The 20,474-nt window shown below is 44.4% G+C and overlaps 2 protein-coding genes across 3 annotated transcripts in view; one reads left to right on the forward strand and one right to left on the reverse strand.

The window, feature by feature from the left end:
• The window catches only part of SYN2 (synapsin II), a gene marked incomplete at its 5' end in the record, with an annotated part of 156,699 nt that overhangs the window by 118,984 nt on the left and 17,241 nt on the right, over positions 1-20,474 (forward strand). The window contains 5 exons of the mRNA XM_081276070.1: positions 11,038-11,100; positions 11,329-11,471; positions 14,036-14,110; positions 14,580-14,682; positions 15,950-16,099. Coding sequence (XP_081132196.1) covers positions 11,038-11,100; positions 11,329-11,471; positions 14,036-14,110; positions 14,580-14,682; positions 15,950-16,099 — 534 coding nt within the window. The remainder of the gene's footprint in view (positions 1-11,037; positions 11,101-11,328; positions 11,472-14,035; positions 14,111-14,579; positions 14,683-15,949; positions 16,100-20,474) is intronic.
• Positions 354-9,255, reverse strand: TIMP4 (TIMP metallopeptidase inhibitor 4). Of its 2 annotated transcripts, none has more exons than XM_081276072.1 (5): positions 9,206-9,255; positions 7,420-7,517; positions 6,138-6,252; positions 2,913-3,037; positions 354-2,281 (listed from the first exon to the last, which is right to left on the reverse strand). In XM_081276072.1, the coding sequence occupies exons 1-5, from the start codon at positions 9,219-9,221 to the stop codon at positions 2,081-2,083; spliced, it is 555 nt and encodes a 184-aa protein (XP_081132198.1). In that variant the 5' UTR covers positions 9,222-9,255; the 3' UTR covers positions 354-2,080. The 2 variants fall into 2 exon arrangements, with proteins under 2 accessions (XP_081132198.1, XP_081132197.1); XM_081276071.1 differs by lacking the exon at positions 9,206-9,255 and adding an exon at positions 8,584-8,957.

Consider the following 20,474-nt stretch of genomic DNA (forward strand, 5'->3'; position numbering starts at 1 on the left):
TTGTTTTTAAATTCTGGAGACAGAATAGGAAATAACAGCAACAAGGGCAGTTTAATAAATCTAAGGGAGTAACGAACCTGTGGACCAACAATCAGAAGATCTCACTACTTAGAGTTGTATCTCTGGCTCTGCCAGGTATCACTGCAAGTGATACATTTCCTCACTGTGTGTCAGTTTTCCAACCACCCAGGTGGGCAAAACTATCCCTGACCAGGATATCTAACACGATAGGTACAAAACTTAAAGAATCTCTTAATAATAGTTTTCTGATACGTGAAGCTCTCCTTAGATATAAGCTGTTGCTCTTGTATTATTCACCAGACTTCCATTTCCTTGGCTTCCTCCAATTGGGATAAAGCTGGGCTAACCCTGTGCTTTTTCTGAGTGCAACCTAGGAGGTCAGAAAAATCAGCGAGATGGGATGTTTTGTCCATAGAAGGCTGGGACTAAGGATTTTCCTCCAGCAGAGCCTGGAGCTCAAGCTCCCATCTTCCTTACTGTCCACACCCTCTGCCCAAGGCTGGTGTGATCAGATGTGATCCTGCTTAACCCACCAGTGGAAACTAGCTGCCAAAACCTTGCAAGTATTGTACTCTGGGACAAAGACCACCCTCCTATTCCTTCCCCCAAAAGGAATCGACATTTGCAGCATTTCTATGAATCCTGAGCCTTCTTCTAGCACATTGTACATAACCCTGCTTACCAGAAGACCACACATATGGGAGATTTGGGGCTGGAGGGAGAGGAGTTGGACCTTGAAAAGAACTATGTCCAACATCATCTTCACCAGAACTTCCTCAGGGAGAGGCTCTGGAATTTTAAACCCTTGCCCTAAATAAATCCTAGAGGTTAATATGAGGATTTTCCCATTTAAGGCAAGGTTTGCAGAAGGCCCGAGGAACCCTGAGGGGCCAAGGCTGGAGATCTCAGGTAGTCTAGGACAGAAAGAGGAGGCAGGCAATGAAAGAAGTCTCTGAGGATCAAAGCAATTTTTTCCTGCTATAACATCTAGCAGGGATGACCAATGGGGAAGAAAATTACATTAAGTGCAGGATGTATTCCTCCTCTTTCCCCCCAGGGTCCTTGTGATATTTCTCTCCTATGCTCTTATCCTGAAATATGCACTCAGGAGGTCATCTCTCAGGATGTCAAAAGCTGATGAAGGGGTAATTTCCACTCTGCAAGAGAAAGGCCTTTTGGCTTAAAAAAAGAAAAAAGGCTCAATCCTTAGTACCACATAAAGATAAATGAATAAAATAAAGGTCCATCTACAACTAAGGAAAAGAAAAGTTAAAAAAAAAAAGAGTCATGAAGTAGGAATGAAGACATTAGTAACCTTAAAGAGGCAGAAGGGACAGCCTCTGGACATCAGCTGAGGGAACCAGGAATAGTTAACCTGGAGGGAAAGCATTCATTCCTAGACAGCAAGTCTCCTCCTATCCAGAGGTGTGCTAGGATCTTCTGCCAGGAATGGTGTCAAGGGGATTGCCACACAGAGAGGAAGGTGAGGCTGTTTAGCTCTCACACAGAGTGATCCTGGGTCCCCTAAGTAGATGAGAGTACATGAGAGGATTAGGATGAATGCAGTTAGTAGGAGTAGAGGACACATAGCCGTAGCGTTGTTCATTTCATTACCACTGTGGTCAACCCATCTTCTGTTATTATACATCACAAGGCTGCACCATTTCATAGGTATAACATTCACCATTTCTCCCCTATCAGATAATTTAAAGTAAACAACACTTATTATCCTGGGGAGAAAAGGAATTAGTCTTGGCCTTGGAAAACAAACTAAACCAGATCAAAAATTTCAATAACAGATTAAACTATTGGGGGTAGAGGTTGGGAGGAAGGAGAGAAGGAATGAGGTCAGGACAAAAAAGTCATGCTACCTTCCCAGGTTATGGACTAGGCTCTTAGACACAAGAGTAATGTTCCCCATCCCTGCCATGATGTTGGTAAGGCCTTCCACTTTGCACTTCCCATTGGCTGGCAGCAACAGGGTAGATGGTAACAGAGTTCCACAGTGAAGGATTGGTCTTCAGGTCTCTCGAAAGGCTGTGATGGTCACTGGTCTTTACTAAGGCTCGATGACGTCAACAAACTCCTCCCTATTGGGGTGGTGTTGTACCAGCTGCCATTTGCAGGTGCCATCCTCATTCTTCTTGCAGAAAAAATGGTGGGCCTGGTTCCCATAGAGCTTCCGTTCCAACAGCCAGTCTGTCCAGAGACACTGATTGCGCATCGATTTGTTACAGGTCGGTGAGTAGCAGATGGTAACCTAGAGTCATAACCACAACATCAGAGTGAGGAAGAGGTCCTTCCTCTTCTGTTGCTGCTGTCAGACCCCAACATATCCTCCCAGCCCTTTTCGACTGCCCCCCTTGTCTTATGAAGCCTTTCCTCGTCCCCACTCTTCCCCTGAATTCTCCTGCCCCATGCTCCTTGTGTAAGAATTACCTTTCTAATATTTCTGGAATCTACCACTGACTTTGAGCAAGTACTTCACTTCCCAGAGCTTTGATTTCTTTACCTTAAAATGGAAGTCTTATTTCTTTACAAATGTGTTATGGAGACCAAATTAAATATTTAAAATAAATTGACTACTACAGGGTCCAGCAAAAAGTAGGCTCTCTCTAAATAATGGCTATGGTAAAGTCATCTCATTCTGCTTTATATGATGACCACTCTACCAGCCAATATGTTAAGTTCTTTGAGGTCAGGGACTATGGACTCTTTCTTGCTTTTACACCGCCAACTTCATGCAGTGTCTGATCCATGCCATATTTCAAGTAGAATATGATTGATAAATAAATAAATAAATACATGAAGGAAAGAATCATGAAGGGTGAGTCTACAAGGCTTAAGACCCTCACCCACCCCAGATCGTCTTAGAAATGGACCCCCCTCACTTCGCAGTCACAGTTGAAAAGATAGTGGTGATTCAGACTCTCTCTCTGCGCCATGGACACGTTTTCCCAAGGCTGGATATAGTTACACATATTGATGAAGATTTTTCCATCATTGAGAACATTACCTTCATGGGGAGATAGAAGAGAATATAACATCAAAACTGTGCTCCTAGAGTCCTGGGTCCTTCAAGAACCCAGAATTATAGCCAATGATGAGCCAAAGCTCCAGTGGTTGCTTGGTTTATTTGTTTGCTTATTTTTAAAATATTTATTTTTTTAGTTCTACACGATACCTTTATTTTGTTTATTTATTTTTATGTGGTGCTAAGGATCGAACCCAGATCCTTGCACATGCTAGGCAAGTGCTCTACTGCTGAGCCACAACCCCAGCCCCTATTAATTTATTTATCTATTTATTACTGGCAATTAAACCAATGCTTGCCTATGCTTTGCCACTGAGCTACACCACAATCTCCAATGGCTTTTTTTTCCCAATGAAAAAAATCAGAATTTTATTTTAAGGCATATTCAGTTGAAAGAATGAAGGAAACACAATTGCTAGCTACAAATAGCAATGTTTTAAATTTAGATATAGAGATTTGTAAGCAATAAAATGTATTGATTTTTAATTTTCAGTGTTTAACTGTGAATTACCAAAATTAGACCAAAGGTTGATACGGATCTTTGTTTTAATTAAGAAACCTGATGTAAATTTTATCTGTTAACCTCTACTTCTTGAGCTTCTGCATCTTATTGAATCTTCCAACAAAATAACTCAGGGGCCTCTGTGCTGATTAAAAATATGCCTCAGTGGGCAGGGTCCAGTGGCTTTTTGATAGGAGTAGCAATATGGGGCTCAATGAAGGAACTAGAAAAAAAACTATAATTTTTATAGCAGGAGATTAACATATTATGCTTGTGCAAGGTAGAATTGTGGGGTCTGGTGAAGACATTTTTCTTTAGTAGGTACAGAGAGAAGGTGGGCTTTAAAATCAGACTTCAGGAGCTCTGGGGGGTGTAGCTGAAGTAGGTGCTTTCCTAGCATGTGTAATGTCTTGGTTTTGATCCCTAAAAAAATAAAAGTGAGACTCTATGCGGGATCCTCTTCTTTTCAATTACTTGCTGTATAACCTTAAAGAAAGTCACGAAATCTTTCAACTGGAAGATAATAATAAAAAAGTTTGGTCAATATTAAATGAGAATATCTGTAGAATTCCCCATACAGTTGAAGACTCACAGAAAATGTTCAATTAATAATAGGATCCCTTCCCCTTTCCAGTCTTTCCCAATATCTACCTAGGCCAGTCTTCTGTCCCCTGGTGAGTCTTTGCACATTAGAAAGTTCCCCTTCTTTCCTACCAAGCTCCTTCCCATCTTTCAAAGATCCTTTTTAATAATACCTTGTCCTTGTTGTGATCATGCAGGCATTCACATCTCCTAGAACTTCCGTTGCTCAGTCATTTGCTCACAAATCACAGCAGCTATAACCCAGTACCAGGAATACAGAAATAAATAGGACAGGACTCTGCCTCCAAGAAACTTCAAATGTGACCCATAAGTAGGCAAAAATGACCCTATGGTATGATTATATAGAAGATTTAGTATAAGAGCAAAAGAGGTCCAATTATCTCCAGGTAAGGAACAGGCAGAGTGGAGAAAAAATGCGTCTCCGAAGAGGGAAGGTTGTGGTGTGCTCAGAAGGGATGGGGAGGACTTCATCTGTCAAATAAATGGAGGTCTTCTGAACATTGGGACTGTCCTACACCAAGGCAGAATGACATCCCATTGGCACACCTTATGCAGCTCCAAATAGTTTATTTCAGCTCTGGGAGAAGAAGGGTCAAGGAACTATAATGCAGATAGCAGAAGACCAAGCTAGAAAGGTCAGCAGTGTTGTGGTCTCAAAGGGCTTTCATAATCTGGCAAAAAAAGAGTTTCTGACTTTCTCAGAAGGGTACAGGTGTCACTTATGACTTTTCCATGGACTTATGTTTTGTTGTTTATCCCAACCCTCAGTTATACTTGACCTTGAGGGCAGAGAGCTTGTACCTAAGAATCTAACAAATGGCTAGACAAACAGAGGGTAGGCATCAGTCTGCTGGGAACTGGAGGGTTCAGCAGCATGCCATGTCTCCCATCCAGGAGCTCCCTGATCAGCACAATTCCACTTCCTTAGAGCTAACCTCAATCAGTGTGGCCTCCAATGCCTGTCACTCCTCAAGAGCCATGTCTGAACTCTTTGAAGTCTATGACTTGTTTTTTGAATTTCCATTCTCCTGTCCCAAGGCCTGGCAGTGTGTTGTAGGTGGTCATTTGTTGTTGAATGGATAAATGGAAGGTAGAATTCTGCCTGTTCTTTCCACCTCTTCATTTTCCTTGCTTTCTTCCTAGATAGTTTTTCTTTTTCTTTCTCTTTATTCTTCCTTATTGATTTATTTTGTTGGTGAGGGGAAGTACTTACTGGGGACTGAATCCAGAAGCACTCTACCACTAAGCTACAACCCCAGCCTGCACCACCACCCCCCTTTTTTAAATTTTTGAGGCAGAATCTCAGTTACTAAAGCTGGCCTTGAACTTGCAGTCCTCCTGCCTCAGCCTCCAAAGTCACTGGGACCAGCCATTTTTCATCTTTTGAAAGAGGCCAGTTTAGATCTCACTTATACCGCAAAGCTTCCTTGATTGTTCCCAGTCACACAAATACCTCCTTTCCTTAAATTCCAAAATAATTTAGTGTTGTATTTATTAATTTATGAAGTCATATTCTTATACAGTTCTTTAACTGTTCCATCCAAACCATCTCAGAATGGAGGCTTGCCTTTGCCCAAGTTCATGGAACAGAACTGTGTTAGACTCAAGGCTCTTATTAGGGTCCATGCAAAAGGCAGGGATAACCCATAAGGAGCAGTTTCAGGGGACAGATTTTGATCAAAATGCCAAAAATCTTATGCTAATTAAAACTGTTTCAAAATGGAGCTTACTGCCGGAGCCTGGGAGAGCATCCTTAAAACTGGGAAGCAGTGGCCAAGATCATTCTAAGGAAAACTCTTGCCTTAATGAGAGGTCACCAAGACTCCCCCCAACTAACAGGCTGTCACTATCACAACTGTTTTTATGTGTAATAAAATGCCACCTGGCTGGCTTGCTGCCCCAGGAAGGCCCTGGCTCCTGCCTCAGGACCTCCTTGGGACAAACTCCATCCCCACCAGTCGCTAGTCTTTGACTTACCAGTCATAAAGTACTGCCTCTTACTGTTGACTGCTATTCTAGCTCCACAGAGAGAAGTGTTCACAGAGGTGTAGACATAGCGAACCTCCTTGACTTTCTCAACCCCTTTAAACATCTGAAAGACAATTGCAAAAAAAAAAAAAAACTCGAAAACAAACCCCAAAACACAGTATTTGGTCAGTGAGTATAATTTGTATATTAACAGGCAAAAACTTCTCTTTTCTCAGTCTCAAAAATTAAGTGAAAGTCTAGTTTCAGAATTGGTGCACTCTCACTGCTACATCAATGTTCATAGCAGCACAATTCACGATAGCAAGATTGTGGAACCAACCTAGATGCCCTTCAATAGATGAATGGATAAAAAAAATGTGGCATTTATACACAATGGAGTATTACTCTGCATTAAAAAATGACAAAATCATAGAGTTTGGAGGGAAATGGATGGCATTAGAGCAGATTATGCTAAGTGAAGCTAGCCAATCCCTGAAAAACAAATGCCAAATGTCTTCTTTGATATAAGGGGAGTAACTAAGGACAGAGTAGGGACGAAGAGCATGAGAAGAAGATTAACATTAAACAGGGATGAGAGGTGGGAGGGAAAGGGAGAGAGAAGGGAAATTGCATGGAAATGGAAGGTGATCCTCAGGGTTATACAAAATTACGTACAAGAGGAAGTGAGGGAAGGGAAGAATAATACAAGTGGAAGAAATGATTTACAGTAGAGGGGGTAGAGAGAGAAGAGGGGAGGGGAGGGGAGAGGGGATAGTAGAGGATAGGAAAGGCAGCAGAATACAACAGACACTAGAATGGCAATGTGTAAATCAATGGAAGTGTAAATGATGTGATTCTGCAATCTGTATACGGGGTAAAAATGGGAGTTCATAACCCACTTGAATCAAACTGAAATATGATATATCAAGAACTATGTAATGTTTTGAACGACCAACAATTAAAAAAAAAAAAAGAATTGGTGCACTCAGAGTCCACAGACTCCTACTGGGTTGTCTTTGTCTTAAAAAAAAATTTTTTTTAAATTAAACTTAATTTATTCCAGTGGAAGGAAACGTACCTCAATGGCAGCTATGGGACCCACTGAGGCCCCACACTGCACTGCCCTTAAGTTTTGTGGTCCCTGCCCCCAACATTCCAACCAGTTCCACTTCACCGTCTCTACAAAAAGTTCACTGAACCGGATTGTCTGAAACCTACCCTCCCAAAACACAGACCCCATTTTCCTCTACCTGCCTAGTGAGGGTAAACGCCCTGTCCTGCCCCCATGTACCTTCATCCGTTTGAGTTCATACCGGAGCAATTTGTTAGGGTTAGAAGGGTCTTCATTAGCAGTCACTATCTTCTCACTGGTGACTTTGGCCCGAATCACTGCACAGGGAGAAGAAAGAGGGAAGAAACCATTAGCGCTTGGAGCAGTTTATTTGGGATCTGGAGAATTTCAGGTGTTGGGAGTGGTGTGATAGAGTTCTGCAGTGACTGCAAGTTCAAACTCTTTGGGATTCTTAGGTCCTCAGCCTCTGTGCTTTTTGGGCCGTGTTCAACCTGTTACTTTGGAGAGCTCTAGTTCCTGTAACTCTGGGAACCGTGGGCAAAGGGGAGGAGTCAGAGTGGTGGAGCTGGAAGGAGCCCCTTGAAGGATTCCTGTGAGGCTCATCTGTTGAAATAGCTCAGAGCCTCAAAGCTCTCCCAGAGTTGATATTAGTAAATGTTTATTGAATCCATAAATATTCTGACCCTGTTGCGAAAACCCATTTCTTGCCATTTGGGCGTTAATCAAAAAAAAAACTGTTTATGAAAGTCTTCCTCTTGGTCTTGAACTAGGTACAAGTCCCACAGATGTGATTGCAACAGGGTCCCTATCCTGCCGAACTTTTGGTCTATCAGAGGATGTGCCTATAAAAACCAATAACACTGAATAGTAGACGCACAAACTTGGTAGAGACACAGTGGTAGCCAGGGAGCAAGGAAGCCTCCAAAGAGCGGTCCTGAGTTAGCCCTTGAAGGATGAATTGGAGTTGGCCAGGAATGCGAGGGTATGTGGAAAGGGCATCCAGATAGAGAGGAGAGAAAGGGCAAAAGATCAGAGTTGGGATGGGGACCCAGTGGCAACCTCATTTATGGGCCATGGTCAGAGACAGGCCCCACCCCCAACCCAGCTGGATCACTCTGGTGACAATGATACTCCCAGGTTGCAGTGTGGTCAGGATGAGGGGCGTTGCTATAGAGGTCGGGACAATCTATTTTCTTACAAATCAGACTCTGTGCTTGCAAGGTTGCTCTGGCGCCAGCCCTTTCAACCCATCAGCCTCAGCAGGAGCAACGGTGAGGGGGGGTTTGAGTTCCTCCCCTTTCCTCAGACTCCTGGTGTACCGCTCAGCCCGAGCCAGTCCCCACCGCCACCGCCCCTGCTGTGGACCGCCTGGGCCGGACTCACCAACCGCCGAGCGACAGAAATGCTGCTGCGGGTGCGTTGGGAGGCAGCTGCACGCCTCGCCCCGCCCCGGGGGCCACAGCAAAGCCAGCAGCAGTCCCAGCACCAGCAGGGCCCTGCTCGTCGCGACTGAGAGGCTCCAGAGCAAGACACCGCAGAGCCCCATCGGAGCCTGTGGGGTCTGTCGGACCAAAACAGCCGGTCCAAGGCGCCTTCGAACGTCCGGCCCTCCACCCCCACCCCCACCCCCACCCCCACCCCCACCTGGGCTCTGTGAGATGACCATAGAACCAATCCCGCCCTAATGGGCTCTGCCTTCCTTTGGCTTGAGGCCACCCGTGGCGGCAGGACCCGAGACCCTCCAACTGACCGTCCCAGTGAAAGTTAGTGGGGATCCTGAGGAGCTAAGCCTCTGGAAGTAGAGGGCAGACACTGGGAGAGGGATGCTGTCAGGGGCAAAAAGAGAAGAGAAACCAAGACCAACGCCCCAGGGCAGAAAGACCAGGGGCTGTGATTCAGGCAGAAGGGACAGTGAGGAGAGGCTCAGAGAGGAGGAGACAGGCAGAGGCCGAGAGGCAGACAGAAATACAACAGGCAAAAGACACAGTGATGGAGAAGGACGGACCCTTGCTGAGCGGCATACTGGGAATGAGACAAGCTACTCAGGGCTCCTTTCAGCTGCAGGAAGTGTTTTCAATACCCTGTTTATGAGGCTCCAAAGCAACAGCAAACAGTAAGGGAAGGAACAGAGAAAGTTGGGGTGTGTGTGTGTGTGTGTGTGTGTGTGTGTGTGTGTGTGTGTCTTGGCTCTGTCAGCTGGGGGGTGGGGAGAGATGTCAGAGACAGCAGCCTGTGCTTAGAAACCCTTTCTCTAAGCAAGAGCCTTAAACTATGCAGATAGCAAGGGACCGTTCTCTCAGGTGTCCCATCACTTAGGACAAACTTTGGACCTCAAAGCCCTGTTTCCAATTCCTGGGTGATTCTGATTGTTATTGCACGTTATAGCCACTGGAGACTACGTGGGGAAGCTTGGAGGCCAAAGAAGTAAGGGGCTCTGGCTAGTTGTGACCCAAGCGTTGTCCACTGTCCAAGGCTCGCCATAGAAGGAGAACCATTGAATTATAACTATAGAAAGTAGAAGGTCGGGTTCTGATTCTGTCATTAGGTAGCTTTGTCACCTTTACTTTGCAGAACCTCAGTTTTTTCTCCATAATATAGGCTTGCATGATCTTCTTCTTCCCCTCCTTCTCCTTCTCCTTCTTCTTCAGTGCTGGGGATCAAGGAGCTTTGCACAAGCTAGGCAAGCACTGTCCCACTGGGCTACACCCCCAGCCCTGAAGTACATGTTTTCTGAAGCCCTTTCCCCCAGCCTCCACTGGCTTCAGCCAGGAATGCTGAAATCTTCAGGTCACATTCTCCCAGTATCTCCTCACACCAAGATTCCATGGGAATCTGACTTTTTCATCAGGGTTGCCATTATCTTCTTCAGAGGACATCTTTTCACTTGGATGGTATTGGTGACATTTGAAAGGAGAGAGACTGACAGGATAGGTTCAAGCTGGTGTCCAGGTTGGTTCTTCATCCCATGTCTAGACCAAGATAAGAACTGAATGGATTATTTGGAGGGATCTCAGAAGCATCCAGTCCAATCATTCGCTTGACAGGTGTGAAGGCTGAGGCTCAGTGATATAAAGTGACTTATAGAAAGTAAGTGGCAGAAAGCACTAGAAAACAAGTATCCTTATGTTTATTCTAGTGCTCTGTATACTCTACCACATTATTTCTTTTCATTTGGCTTTTTTTTTTTAACAGCTCAAAATTCTGTCTTTGGAGGGTAATTCTTTCTTTTAAGTTCTTATTGCTCCTCTGTTAAAATAAGGCTACTTCAAGAATGCATTCATTTTCATAAGGATCCCTTTCCAAGGGTAAACATATTGAATTCTTACATGAGCTCTCTTCCAAACTCAAAGCTGGGCAGAAATAGGCCTTAGCATAATAAGCCATGTTTGGGGTTTAGTTTGTGGTGTTGGTGAGCAGTAAAGACTCTGAATGAAGAAGAGTACATCTGGGTCAGTATTTTTGAAGGGGTAGGTACTAAGAGATACATGATGATAATAAATATGCATTCAAAAAAAGCTTCGGGTTAATTAAGACACAATTTACATACATCTTTAGCTGAGAGCCAGTCCCGCCCAGTGTTCGTCCAACAGAGAAGGTTGAAGCAGTGAGATACAGAGAGTAAGAACAAGGTTCAGAACAGCTCTTCCTCTAACATGCTGTGCGACTTTGGGAAAGTCACTGTCATTCTATGAGTCCAGTTTCTTAATTTGTAAAGCAAATAGGTTGGTCTGGTTCTTTAAGGATCCTCCAAAGGGTGTTCCTAAGAAAAATATGCGTAGGATTCCACAGAGAGAGAGGCACACCTGACCAGTTTGTTCCTTCCTCCTCTGCCTTCAGCTGACACTGCCCACATTCCCCGTGGTGGTGAAGATTGGCCATGCTCACTCCGGTATGGGCAAGGTAAGGCAGGGGGGCTGCAGTGGTGTGGAGTTGGGCTCAGAAGGGTGTTTTTGCTGGAGAGGTAGCTCAGTAGAGCTCTTGCCTAGCATGCATGAGGCCCTAGCTTCAATCCCCCATACTTTCGGGGACAGGGGGGTAAAGAAGGGCACTTTTCAGATGGGTTTGAAGGCTTCAGGGCCTTTTGACTAAGGTCTCCCTTTCTTCCTCTTTGCCTAATTCCTACATTAGGTCAAAGTGGAAAACCACTACGACTTCCAGGACATTGCTAGTGTGGTGGCCCTCACTCAGACCTACGCCACAGCAGAACCCTTCATTGACGCCAAGTATGACATCCGAGTCCAGAAGATTGGTGGCAATTACAAGGCTTACATGTAAGTGGGGAGGTGTAGTGTCCCAGCAGATGCTCTTTATTCATCTCAGCTACCAGTTCTCAGTCGAACCTCACCAGGCCCATAAGGCAGCTTACAGAGAGAACATGCCACTTATGTCTAAAACTCCTAAACTGGGCTCTTTTCAAGTCAGGGAGGGGGTCTGTAAACTCAGATGAGAAATAAAATTAGTATTAATTTCACTAGCTCTCTTCAGTTATAAACAAAAACAACAGACAATAGTAGTAGCACTATATAGGACTTTATCACCAAAGGTAATCATGATACTCGTGTATCACACTACAGTTGTGACAGACCTGAGTGCCAGTTACTGTCATCCCTATGTAAAACTCATTATAGTTATTAGACCTGCCTCTGTATCACATTATTTAAAGAAACACATCTTTGACTAATCAAAATGTGTTTTTAAAATATTTTTGATAACTCTAATTGGGTATCTTTGTGATCTTATATACTTTATGCACTTGCACGTTTTATACGTTTTAAACATTGAAAGGAATCCTGTACTTCAACAGACTACCAAAATATGAGTAAAGTTAAACTCCAAATGTAAATATCCAGCCCTAAGTCTAGTAGTTTTAAGAGTAGATGACTTCCCCACAAAACTGTATCCATTCGGCAGAATGAAAAGTTAAAAATGTCCTCATTAGAATTAAAAGAAAAATCCCCAAAATTGATGGAGGGTGGGAAGCCAGAGAAACTTTAGATGGCATTCCCTTTTGTTTGCTTTTGCAAAATGAAAAACATCTATGTTTAGTGAAAAGAAGGTGCTGTTTCGGCCTCCTATCTCAGTAGGCCATTACAGAGGTCACATGACCTGCAAGTCCACACCAGATAAGCTGTCACTGAGTGGCCTCTCAGTGTCATATCTGCTCCCATACTTTAGGGGCCCCTTATGGATCTATGCCACATGTCCCATTGTTAACTGAGATGTAAAGTCTTACAGAACTTTGCAAACTTTAAAATATAATAAAAATATAAAGGATATATTATTATTTACTCAGAGTTTCCAAGACCCTGTTATGTGTCATGGCTCTATGCTGGGAACTTGAAAGTGAGTGTCTCTCTGTCCCTGTCTTGAGGAGGTTGCTTACAGGGACACCTTAGTAAACCATAAGCTTAGGAAGACAGTTACATGTATTGTGATTTTCTTGTCTCTGAGTTTCTACTCAGGTTTTGCCAGCTACTCAGCTGTTTATTTATTTGCTTTTTTCTAAACTTGGTAGTGGTTGCAGGGAAAAGCACATCACAGAGGGAATCAAGTTTCCTGGATTTTTATCTCCCATCTGCTGTGACTGAATATGCAATCTTGGACAAGTCATCCAGCCTTTCTGAGTCTCAATCTCCTTGTCTATAAAGCAGAGCAAGAACTCCAGCCTACTCAGAACAGGGGGTTTGAAGTGAGGCTCTTATGAGGGGTTTGGAGAAGAGGCACTACAGAAAGCAGCCAGTACGGTCCAAGTAGATGGTTGTTGTCGCCCCCTCCATATAAATATTTCTCAGTGCTTGAAGTCAGATCTGTGGGGAGGACACTTATGGGAACTGGCACAACTACTCTCCAAACAGTACTGCATGGTGAGGATAGCACACGGAGGGCTCTGTCCATGGTGTAAGAGGACTTTTCTGTCCCCTAAGCCATTCCCTTTCCCGTTAACTATATCTTGGTGGAAACTTATGATTTAAAAGATCTGTTTTTGGTATTTTACAGTTTACTTAACCCTGTACCAATCGGTCCTTCTGGCAACCCTGTGTTAACAGATAGAGGCTCAGAGACTAACTGTCCCATGGTCACCTAGCCAGCCAAGAGCAAATCCAGAACCAGAAACCTGGACTTCTACCTCCTATGTTGTCCAAGACTAGCTGATTCTTAACCCATGCTCATAGAAGGCAGGTACAGTGGACATAGCAGAGGTTGATGACTGATGCCATCATTTCTATTGAATAGATGAGTGAAGCCCAAAGAGGTTAATTAAACTGACCCAGAGCCACATGACTAATATTGTAGTGAACCTCAGAAATTAACTGTTGAATGAGTGAATGAGAGTGCTAATGAAGAAGACATTGGAAGATATTCACCAGAACCCTGCAAGAGCTCCCAGGAAAAGTGGGATTCAGTTTGTATGCCCAGACACTGTGAGTAGGCAGGAGGACAGGCCACAGTACATACCCCAGGTGTTTTATATAGTTATGGACAAGTCTTAGCTTAAGCCTCAGCTCAAGTAACTACATTAAAAAGTACATGTTAGATTGTTAAGTGCGATATAGGCAAAATTCTAATGGGATCAAGAATCCATCCATTTGAAAGATCAGGTCAGAGAAGGCTTCATGGAGCCAGGCCTTCTGAGGTAGACCATTGTGGAGAGCCAAGGGCCTCACAAGTGGGAGTTTGGCTGGGGCCGTGGGGCTGTAAGCTCCACAGACAGACTTCAGGCTCTTTGTGGGGAAAGCGGTTAGGGAACTGTGAGCTTCAGTTCTGGAAAGTTTCATGCCCTCCCATTGCTGGTGTGGCTCATGGCCTGTCCTACCCTGGCGGGACCTTGTTGCAGGAGGACATCAATTTCGGGGAACTGGAAGACGAACACTGGCTCTGCAATGCTGGAGCAGATCGCCATGTCAGACAGGTGAGTGAGCCAAGGGGTCCAGTCCCCCGTGAGAGGGAGGCTACCATACATGAAGAGGTGTAAGAAAGCAGGAGGGGAGCCTCTGGGCAGACAGGACTGATAAAACACAAAAGGCCCAAGCAGCCAGTCGACAAGATCAGGCAAGACTGGGTCTTGTGCTAAATTATAGAGATAAAGGCTTTGCATATCACAGAATCTCCAAGAAAGGAGTAGTAGTTAATATGGGCTGGAATAGCCAAGGAAGGCCTCCTAGAAGAGTGGAATCTGCCCTGGGCTTGAAAAGTTGGGTAGGATCAGGAGAGCAGAAAGAGAAAGTTCTGTAAATAAGGGACCACCTTTGATGGTTGTGGGATAGAAAAAGCGGGTGGTGGAGATGGGAGAGATAGAGGCTGTAAGAAGAGCCCAACCAGCAAGCAGGCTTGGGGTGAGCTAGTGCTCCATCCTCAGGACACCTTCCTGCCCCCTCCAGGTACAAACTATGGGTGGACACCTGCTCTGAGATGTTTGGTGGCCTAGACATCTGTGCTGTCAAAGCTGTACATGGCAAAGATGGGAAAGACTACATTTTTGAGGTAAGTCTGTCCCAATCGTATCTGAGAAACAACACCCAAGGCTGCAGGCCAAACTCTTGGCTCAAAAACTATGTGGACAGCCCAGACTGCATTTATAGTGTAGAATCTTCTGAGTTGTTGGAAGGCCCTAGACAGCACATCTGCATAGCAGGATACCTCCACCGGTGGGGAGCTATTACTTCTAACCTGCTAAGCCTATGCACACCAGGGGTAATAACTGGTACATATGGGTTCCTGGGGTCCTAGTGCAGTCATTTCTCTGGGAAGACTATAGTGACTTTAGTATTCTTAGTCTGAGAAAGCTTCCTCCTTTTGCAGTCATTTTACAGGCAAGAAAACAGGCCTAAGTGCTGGAAGCCTGTGCCTAAGGCCACAGGGTGAATCGGTGTCTCCACCTGGGCACCTGGGGACAGGAGATTTTTCTGAGCATCCCTCTGGGCCCTGGAGACACTTTGCTTATCCTGATCCTCTAACACAACTTTTCTCTCTTTTCCCATATTCAAAGAAAAGCCCATGACAGTATGAATTCTTCACATACATTGTCGCCCAATCTTCCTGGGAGCAGGAAAGGCTCCTGGCCAGGATTCCAGAGAACTAGTGTCAGGAGCCTAGCTAGAGTGGGCTTCAGGTTCAGAATCCACCCTATGGCCTGCTCAAACTCTGGGATGGCTACACCTCCCCTTCTAGAGTGGGAGCAATAAATGAGACAGTTGGACTATGGAATCTATGACCCCACTAAGGCAGACATTTCCAAAAAGAAGGACCCATTGCTTTGGACCCTGAGATTCAGGCAGAATCAGGATCAGTGGCAGGTAGGGAAGGCATCCCAAGTCAGAAGCACAGGGAGGAATCTGATCATTTAATGAAAAGAGCCTATTTGGAGACAGATTGTACAGGTGAAAATTCCCAGGGATGAAAACTGCCCATTCTTCACCAGAGATTTATGGGAACGTCTTTCGTGTCTTCCTGTTCCTCTGTCTGCAAACTTCGAGCCCTGGGCCCTTCAAGCCGTCTCCTTTCTCTCTCCCTCTTCCAGTTACCTTCAGCTAGCAATCTCCCTCTCCCCCATCCCTGGCCTGGGTGAAGGTAAAGGGAAGTGGCTTGAGGCAAAGGTTTGCAGGAGGAGGGGACAAAGGTCCTATTTTCTGCCAAGGACCATGCTTCCAACTAAAGACAAGAACACCTGCTTCATCACCAGCCCAGGAAGACCAGGCCAGGCCTTGAAATTTCCAGACCCTTTCCTCACCCAGGCCACATCTTCCACCAGGTCATGGACTGCAGCATGCCGCTGATTGGCGAACACCAGGTGGAGGACAGACAGCTCATCACTGAACTAGTCATCAGCAAGATGAACCAGCTGCTGTCGAGGACTCCTGTCCTGTGTCCTCAGAGGCCCTTAACCACCCAGCAGCCACAGGTAAGCAGCTGTGCAGAGACACAGGACAGCCAAGAGCCACTGTTCTGGACATTGGTGGTTCTAGAATGGAGCAGAGGTCAGATACCCACAGGCCTGGATAGGATCTAAGCAGTCTTCTCCCTCCTCCTTGTCTTCCTCTGGAGGCCCGCTTATCTCCCACCATCCCTTATAGGGGCCTTCTCGTGAGCAGTGTGCAGTATCAGCTGTAGGACTGACAGGCATGGAGTACTAGATCTCTTCCCTCTGAACTTGAAGTCTCCAGGGAACCAGAGCTTGCTTTCTCTGAGACTCAAGATGCTCCCTTTTTCAAAATGGGAGGTCTCTGAGGAGGAGCTGAATCATATTGCTCACTAGCTGTTCACTGCTAAATTGGGTTTTTAAAAGAAAGTGGGGGTCTTTCTGAGAAATCTGGTGCAGAAAAAGAGAAGAGTCACTTTCTTCCTTCTGGGAGAGCAACAAGGTGAAACTCAAAATTAAAGATCTCCTTTCCCTAAGGGAGAGGAGGTAGCCTTGGATTAATAGTGCCTAACTCAGGTCCAGTCACATCATGGTGACAGTATCCTAGCTGCAGGTCTATAGGAAATCTACAGTGAAGTTTTTTGTGAAACATTAGGCCCTGTGGCTCTAGCATATGCCAAGGAAAGGAAGATCCCTGGACCTGGAGCTCTTTGGTTCCACAAAGAAGGTATCTTATATTTCAAAAATATTCAGTCTTCTCTCCACTGAACTTTTGTATAATGAAGTGGGGGCAATTCATTGCACTTGGGGCAATGAATCAAATAATTGAACCTGATCTAGCTTTTTCCCTAAAGAACTGTGTAATTATGGGGAGAAGCTATTAGTTCGGAGTGCTTTATGGATTTTATAAATTAGAATTTATAAATTAGAATTCTCTCAAAAATCTTTAAAATCCAACATGAATCGGTTAGGGAGGTAGAATATAATAGTGATTCAAAATATGGGCTTTGAAATGAAAATGAAACCCAGTTTGAATTCTGAATCCAGAATTGGTGTTGTGACCTTGGACAAGGTCTTTATCTTTGGCTCAGTAATGATAATCACAGAACCAGTCTCATAGGGTTGTTAGGAGAATTAAATGATGTAAGGAACCTAAAACGTGGCAAAGTAAAGCACCTGGTGAAGATCAGCTGTTGTCCTAGAAGAAAGTAGACTCTGGCCTTGGATCCCTGCAGCCTTAGGCCTGGAGATTATTGCTGCCGCTTCTGAAGATGGGGGCCTCACCCGATTAGGCTGCACTCAGAAGCAAATAGCTGGAATCTAGAAATCCTTCAGTAAGAAAGAAGAAAGGGCTGGCACCCTTACACTGGAAGAGGGAAGGAAAAAAACAAAACAACACAGCAGTGTGGGTTATTTAGGGTAGAGGAAATTACCCCCGACATTTAAATATCACAGAATCATAGCCTGCAAGTGTTGTTGATACTCATAATAATGAACCTGAGTCATTGGGAAGGGGAATGCTGACATTTTAGTGTTTCATATTCTGTTTAAGAAAACTAGAAACAAAATGTAGGAAATATTTCCAGAAAAGAATTGACTAAAATAAAACAGTGTGACAATTGGTAAGTCAGTTCCCTCTCTGAATCTGTTTTCCCACCTGTCATATGGGAAAAACATAAGAACTATCTTTTCTGCTCTAAAAATGTCTTTAGGGGCTGGGCATGCAGAAGACTTATCTATCATGCAACAAGACTCTGGGTTCCATTCCCAGCACACCACCAACAACAAAACAATAAAAATGTCTTGAGTACTTCTATCCTTATGGATTCTGGATAAATGGAAACTCTGGGCTAACAGGTAGCAACTCTCGAGTAGCCATGTTGAGAGTAGCCTTGTACAGTGGGCTCTTACCACTCTTTTTTTTTTTTTTTTTTAAAGAGAGAGTGAGAGAGGAGAGAGAGAGAGAGAGAGAATTTTTAATATTTATTTTTTAGTTCTCGGCGGACACAACATCTTTGTTGGTATGTGGTGCTGAGGATCGAACCCGGGCCGCACGCATGCCAGGCGAGCGCGCTACCGCTTGAGCCACATCCCCAGCCCTCTTACCACTCTTTACATACAATGAGGGTTTTACACCTTCTTTACTCACTGGATTGGACCTCTGATCAGATGGGAGAATCTGTTCCTGGGGCTGAGGCTATAACTCAGTGATACAGTGTGGCTTCGCATCATGCACAAGGCCCTGAGTTTTATCCCCAACATCACTAAATATAGATAGGTAGGTGGGTAGTAGGTAGGTAGGTAGGGGAGTGGGTAATTAGATATTGAAAAATATTTTCATGATTTAAAAAATATCAGGCTTGTAACTAGATTTTGTAGCTTTGTAAATGTGATGAAATAAAGATACTTGGGTACTAGTCCTGTCTTTTAGTCCACAGTAGGCCTTAGTCAATAGTTAGAAATATCCTGTTAATCAGATTATTGCTTGTCCCTGCCCTAGAGAAAAAGTGACACATACAGTTGGCCTTCCCTATCTGTACATTCCATATCTGCAAATTCAGCCAACTGCCTATCAGAAATGCAGTTAGGTCTATGGTGGTTGCCTCAAAAAGCATAAAAGTTCAGTGACAAAGAGACAATTCATGAAAAAAAAAGTTTTACCTCACAGAAAGCATTAGTTCTTCTTTGGTATAAGCCCCTTAAATTAGTCCATTTTGTGTTACTAAAATGAAATGCCTGAAGGAGGCTAATTTATAAAGAAGAAAGGTTTATTTTAACTCACAGTTCTGGAGGTTCAAGGACAAGGGGCTGCGTCCGTTGGTGGCCTTGTTGCTAGCAGAGTCTTGAGGCAACATTAAGCATCACATAGCAAGAGATGGGGAGCACATGTATTTCTGTGTCTCTTATTTTTATTTTTTCATAGTCACTGGGATTTAGTTCTGTGGGCTCCACTCTGATGACCTTGTCTAATCCTAATAATAATAATAATAAAACACCTTTTAACACCAGTCAGATTGTTTCTACCCTCTTAATATTTCACAATGGGGACTAAATTTTAGCACATGAATCCTGAAGGAATATTCAAATTACCTATCCACACTATAGTATCCCTTATTTTATAAAGTTTAAATATTGCAACTTAAACATTTCTAAAGAGAAATATATCTCAAAGCACAGGCAGAAAACCAAAAAGAATAAGCTTCCCTAAATATATGGGCTCCTTCAGAAATCCGTAGTAGTGAAGTCAGTCTGACTCAAGGATGAGCTTTTCTCTGTTTATTCTCCTATCACCGCTGGATATTGTAGAAAGCTCCCTGTGCTGGGAGTCAGGAGACTCCCAGGCTATTCCCTGTGGCCTTGGACAAGTTACTTTCCATTTCTGGACATTTCTTTACTCGCCTATGAAATGGAGTTGAGTTAGATGATTTCTAGATCTCTTTCAATTCTAAAGTCATGTAATGGCTGGAGCTAGATAGACACACTGCAGACTGTGAAGGCAGAGTTCCCCAAGATATTGCTCTCACTTCTAACATCAGCCGAAATTCAGAAGTTCCCCAAACTTGGACAGGTTCGACAGCTCCCTGGAAGAACTCACAGAGCTCACTGAACCCTGTTGTACTCACAGTCCCGGTGGATTGTGGGGAAAGGACACAGGTCAACACTAAGTCAAAGGAAGATGCCCAGGACAGAATCTGGGAAAGTTCAAAACTCAAAGCTTCCATTATCCTTAGGATGTGTTACCCTCACAGCGTCAGCGTGTGACCATACCCATGACGTATTGCCAACCAGGGATGCTCACCTGCACTTCAGAGTTTGGAGTTATTATGGGGCTTCATTTCTACAGCATGATGGACTGACTGGTCATCCGGTTGAACTCAGTCTCCAGCTCCCTGTTCCCTGGAGATCAGGCTAATGCCATGTGGCTTAGGGAACTTACCATGAATAACAAAGACACTCCTGCCACTCAGGAAATTCCAGGAGTTTAGAGGTCACTTCCTGAGAGCCTGGCATAAAGGCTAAGACCTCTTTAAGGGCAAGGCCACACTATCAGGTTAATATCACGGACGTCTCAGATACTTGCAGCCCCTTGTGGGCACAAACCTTGCCTATTCCTCTGTTTCCACTGACCAACACAGGCCTGGCCCAGAGTGTGTGCTGAAGTTAGCTCATAGCCTCAGGACTCCAGTGAAGAAGGAGATATCGTTCCCATCCAAAAGTTGTTTAGATTCTAAGTTGAAATCATGACTGAATTCATGGGCCATCAAATGGTGTCTTCTTGTATCTTCTTTTAGCTTCCTCCTAAGCTTGTGCCCTGACCCCAGGCTGCCCAGAAGACATAAAGCTCCCAACATTTGGCAAAATGCTGCAACTTGGGCTTGAAGGCATGACTGTCCTGGTCACAGTTCCACCTCCCTGT

This window comes from Spermophilus citellus (genome assembly GCF_964194105.1).
Source record: "Spermophilus citellus genome assembly, chromosome: 19".
Taxonomy (NCBI): Eukaryota; Metazoa; Chordata; class Mammalia; order Rodentia; family Sciuridae; genus Spermophilus; species Spermophilus citellus.

Bases quoted from the DNA above. Each gene is read 5' to 3' on its own strand.
- TIMP4 (XM_081276071.1), bottom strand. From the start codon at position 8,866: ATGGTCATCTCACAGAGCCCAGGTGGGGGTGGGGGTGGGGGTGGGGGT. The intron at 7,518-8,583 runs GTGAGTCCGGCC...CTCCCTGTGCAG, and splicing joins TTTCTGTCGCTCGGCGGTTG to TGATTCGGGCCAAAGTCACC. The intron at 3,038-6,137 runs GTAAGTCAAAGA...CTCCCCATGAAG, and splicing joins GAGGCAGTACTTTATGACTG to GTAATGTTCTCAATGATGGA.